Source organism: Cebus imitator, unplaced genomic scaffold (genome assembly GCF_001604975.1).
Source record: "Cebus imitator isolate Cc_AM_T3 unplaced genomic scaffold, Cebus_imitator-1.0 Scaffold128, whole genome shotgun sequence".
NCBI lineage: Eukaryota > Metazoa > Chordata > Mammalia > Primates > Cebidae > Cebus > Cebus imitator.
Window position 1 is genome coordinate 2,696,080 of NW_016107443.1, and position 4,379 is coordinate 2,700,458.

The following is a 4,379-nucleotide window of genomic DNA, read 5'->3' on the forward strand; positions in this document are numbered from 1 at the left end:
CGTCTTCCAAATGCCCCCAGCCACTCTGGCAACAAAAACCAACATATGTCCAAACATCCCCTGGTGGGGGTGGTAGCACTTTTGGTAGAGAAGAATTTGAGAATTAGACCAAATCATAATTAAAAATGTATAAGCAGTGTGAATAAAATGATTTGGTCAAGGTTTTTCTTTTTGGATAGGGGTTTTGCATTTCTTTTAGAGATGTAAGAAATAAATTTGAGGACCTATGAACACTCATAAATTTTGTGGATTCTCTGTTCACTACTGGATAGTGAGGAAAGTGAACTGAGGGGAAGCTAATTTTAAAGTCAAAGTATGTTAAAAACACAAGAAACCTCTTAATAAATATTAAGCCATGTAACTGTCAAAGAAATAGAATAATCAGGTGAACTAGTGTTTTAAGTGTCCAAGAAGGCAGCTGCTTTTCCAAACCAGCGACACAGTTTACTCTAAAAGTGACCCACCACACACCAGGAACCAAGAGAAATGGGCTCTTGAACTTGTCTTATAGGCAAGAGCAGAGGTCAGGTAGAAACAAGCCTACAAAAAGTACAGTGACCTCAGCTCTGTAACCTCTCCAACTTGTTTCCTCATTTGAAAAATAAAAAGGTTGAAGTAAGTTATTTTGGCCACTGAATTTGTTATGGAAGTATAAAAAATAAAGTGACTGAGAGAATGCTGAGAATATAAAAATGCTTTTAAGAATCTAAAATGGATGCCAGGCACGGGGCTTATGGCTGTGATCTCAGTGCTTGGGAGGCCAAGGAGAGAGGACCGCTTGAGGCCAGGAGTTTAAGACCAGCTGGGCAACACAGCAAGACCGAACCTCTACAAAATCTAAAAAAAAAATTAGCTGGGCCTAGCGGCATGTGCCTGTAATCCAACTACTCGGGAGACTGAGGTAAGGGGATCTCCTGAGCCCAGGAGTTTGAAGTTTCAGTGAGCTGGGATTGCACTACTGCACACCAGCCTGGGCAACAGAGTGAGACTCCTTCTCTTGAAAACAAAAACAGAATCTAAAGTGGGAGGAGCAACTGGCATTATTAAATTATTAAAGGATTTGGTGACAGACTCTAATTATCTTTTCCTCATTCAAAAACAAGCCCCAAACTGAAGTAAATCAAATGTGAGATATATATTATTAAGTATACCTTACTACACTAAGTATATAACTCATAGATATTCTTACTCAAATGAGAATAGCTTCTGGAAGCATTTTGGCAAGAAGAAAGGTCAAAGGGAGGGGAAAAACCTTCAAGACACAAACTGCAGTTCTCTTTCCCTCAGGTATGATCTAGGAACAGATGTCTGCTTTGGGAGAATCCAGAATGGGTCAAGAGAATAGCAAATCATGTGGTCCAATGTATATGAATGATTCTAGATAGAATGTGGGATGTCACTGAAGAAAACTAGAGGTGGGAAAATGCATCTTACTAATATCACCTTGCAACACTACTAGTTTTTTCTTTCCTTGCCCCTAAAAAAGCTACTCAGGGTAGATTGGTAGTAAAACCTTTAGCCAGTGCTTCTCAACCTTCCCATCCAAACACCCTAAACAGCAGGGTTAGGACAGGGCAGCTCAGCGCTGAAGGCTCGTGGATGAATTACTTGAAATTTGTCTCAATTCTTGCTGTAGTATACCATAATATATTCGTGTTTGCATTTTTCAAATAAAAGTTGACCATCCAAGAGGCTGAGTGATGTACATCCTATCTTCACAAACTCCAGTTAAAGGGTTATAAAGTTAGAATATGATCAAAATACTGTACCTTTCATTAAATGGATGCTGTATTTGTCAACAGAAGGTGTTGAGAGGAGTTTCTTGGCCAGGACTGTTAAATCCTTCGATAAGGTTTTTATTACAGTCGTCCAGGCTGAGATTTTCACTGGATCTCTTGGGGAATGTGGGGGGACCAGTGAAATCTAAGAGATCTTGAAGTGCTCGGGCATTACCAGTTCCATTTTGGTCCAGAGACACCCCAGGAATCATTTCACTCACTGGTGAAAATTCTGGGATAGAGATAAGCTCTTCTTTTGAAACAGGACTAGAAGAGATGAACGAGAGAGGGAGAGGGAGAGGAGAGAGAGAGAGAGAGAGAGAGAGAGAGAGAGAGAGAGAGAGAGGAGAGAGCACAACATATTAGTTCTATTTGTAATATTTTTTATACTACTCTTTTAGAGAAGAAGGATTTTGAGTTAGAGTTTTTGTGTATACACACGACTTGGGTTCAAATCTGAGAAGGACAGATGGTGGACATAGGCCCCATGTATGAGAACAGGGAAGCAGATTGAGCAGGGCTGTGATGGCCAAGCTCACATTGCCCAAAGGGTGAAAGGATAAAAACCCACAGACACCAGCATTCTATTACAAAGAAGCAAGGCACTTACCGAACTTTCAAAATGGGACATTCAGACAGAAAGCCAATGCCAAAAGTTCAAGGCAAGTTGAAGAAGAGCCCTAATTAACACTGGGGGTCCCAGTGCTGCCATTCTAATAGTACCACCTTGGACAAATTGCTTGTCCTCCCTGCAGTCTCAGTTTCTTCGCCTGTAAAATGGGAACAATCGATTCTCCCTGCCAGGGCTCCTGTGAGTGTGAATCAGATTGCGCTGAGAAGATTTCATGTAGAACTGTCTGAAGTGCTCAGTGAAGGTTGGGGGGGCCATCATGAAAGGATCCCACCACAGCCCACCTCATCACTGGCAGCACCAATCTCACCCTCTGCTTCCTCTCTAAAGCAAGGCTTCCAATCCACTCTGACTTATCCAGCTCCATCCAGCCAAGCCTGGTTTTCTTTTTCTCTCTTTCTTCCTCTCCCTAGAGATGGAAGGAGGAGTTTCATAATTGTGTCAGCTATAAGTTCAGCAAAGAAGCAAATCCAGGCTTTGAAGAGTGGTGGGCTGAGGGCCTGCCACCAGGAATTTCGTAACAGCTAGAGTAAGGCTGCTGTCAGGTTCTTCTTTTTCTTGAGATCTTAGAGAAGAATCTAGAAAAACCAGAACTGCAGAAGCTCAGAGGAACTGTCTCTGGTAGAAATTCATCCTCCAGAGCTCCCATGGATCAACTGAGATGGCATCGTTGCTTAGTGACTTCCTTCCTTCCCCTTTCTCCCGAAAAACTCCCAAGAGTTTTCTTCTACACATCACATGCCCTAGAAACTCTGTTCCAGGCTCTGCTTCTAGGGAACCTGACGCAAGACACTAGAATGTTATAGCAGTGACAGCTTTCCTGTAATGTCAATCAAATCTGCTAAAAGATTAAGAAACCAACTAAAAGAAAGGGTAGTGTTTGGAGATGTGATGAGGCTTAAATGCAAAAGAAATGAATATACCTCACATCCATAGACTGTACTTCTTCAGTTGAATCATCCAGACTGTTGGATTTCCCATCAAGGGCATCTAGATGAACAAGTGCCCCAGCTGGCTTAAGCCCATTAGAGAAAATGTCTTGGGGATAAGTTTCTGGGGCAGCGTGACCCACACCATTAACTTCCTGGCAGGTGTTCAATCCATTGATTTCTGATTGAGAACACAAAGTCCTTGTGTTAATCATAAAATGTCTAAATAAAGTAACAGGGAAATATAGATCAAAGCAATTAATTTAATGCTCTGGTTCACTGATAGTGCAGCATCTTTTTTGGAAAGAGCCACAAATAACCCCACGTAATCACCTTCACACAGGGGAAGAGAAGACAAATCACATTATTAGTGTATGTGCAGAACCTCTGGAGAAGAGCCGAGAGAGCAGAGTCAGGTCCTAATCGTAATAAAACCTGACCAGCAGTTAAGCTAACTGGAAAGCACTGTAAGCCAGCAGCCAGAGTGCCTCCTATGCTGAGATTATTGGAGTAACCAAGGAACGCAGTTAGTTCCCAAGTGAGCTGACAGTTCCTGTGCTGGAGAGACATTCCCAGGGAAAGGAACCTGCACAGGCCCCGGCCAGCAGTCACCCTCTTGGGATCCATGGGTCTGTTTCTCCTGCAGGAAGTCTTGCGAGCCCTTGCTACTAAAAGGAAGAACCCAAGAACCAGACCTCACACTCACGCATTTTGTTGGGGACAACTGGTTTTGTCTTATTTTCCACACACACAGCAGGCTGAACCCCGACTTTGGGGTCTTCTTTCTGAAAACAAATGGAAGGTGAATGAAATGAGGGAAGGCTGACATCAAACAGAAACACAAGTGCTTTTTAAAAGCATCCGATGATATTTTGAGCCTGGCTAGACCATCTGCCTGTTCCGTGGTAATTCTTTAAATCTTCAGCTGTGTTTCCCTTATTCTTATGTATTTTTACATCAGCATCAGCATTCTCTTTTTTTAATTCATGGACTACTATGCCTCTCCCTTCATCCCACCCCCATACCCGCCATTACTCTAAG

General features: G+C 42.5%; 1 protein-coding gene across 1 annotated transcript in view; it reads right to left on the reverse strand.

Annotated features, from left to right (window-relative positions):
* The window catches only part of MAP7D2 (MAP7 domain containing 2), a 120,457-nt gene that overhangs the window by 1,931 nt on the left and 114,147 nt on the right, over window positions 1–4,379 (reverse strand). Inside the window, 3 exon segments of the mRNA XM_017540662.2 lie at window positions 1,770–2,045; window positions 3,333–3,519; window positions 4,045–4,119. Of these exon segments, the coding sequence (XP_017396151.2) occupies window positions 1,796–2,045; window positions 3,333–3,519; window positions 4,045–4,119 (512 nt within the window). The 3' untranslated portion in view covers window positions 1,770–1,795.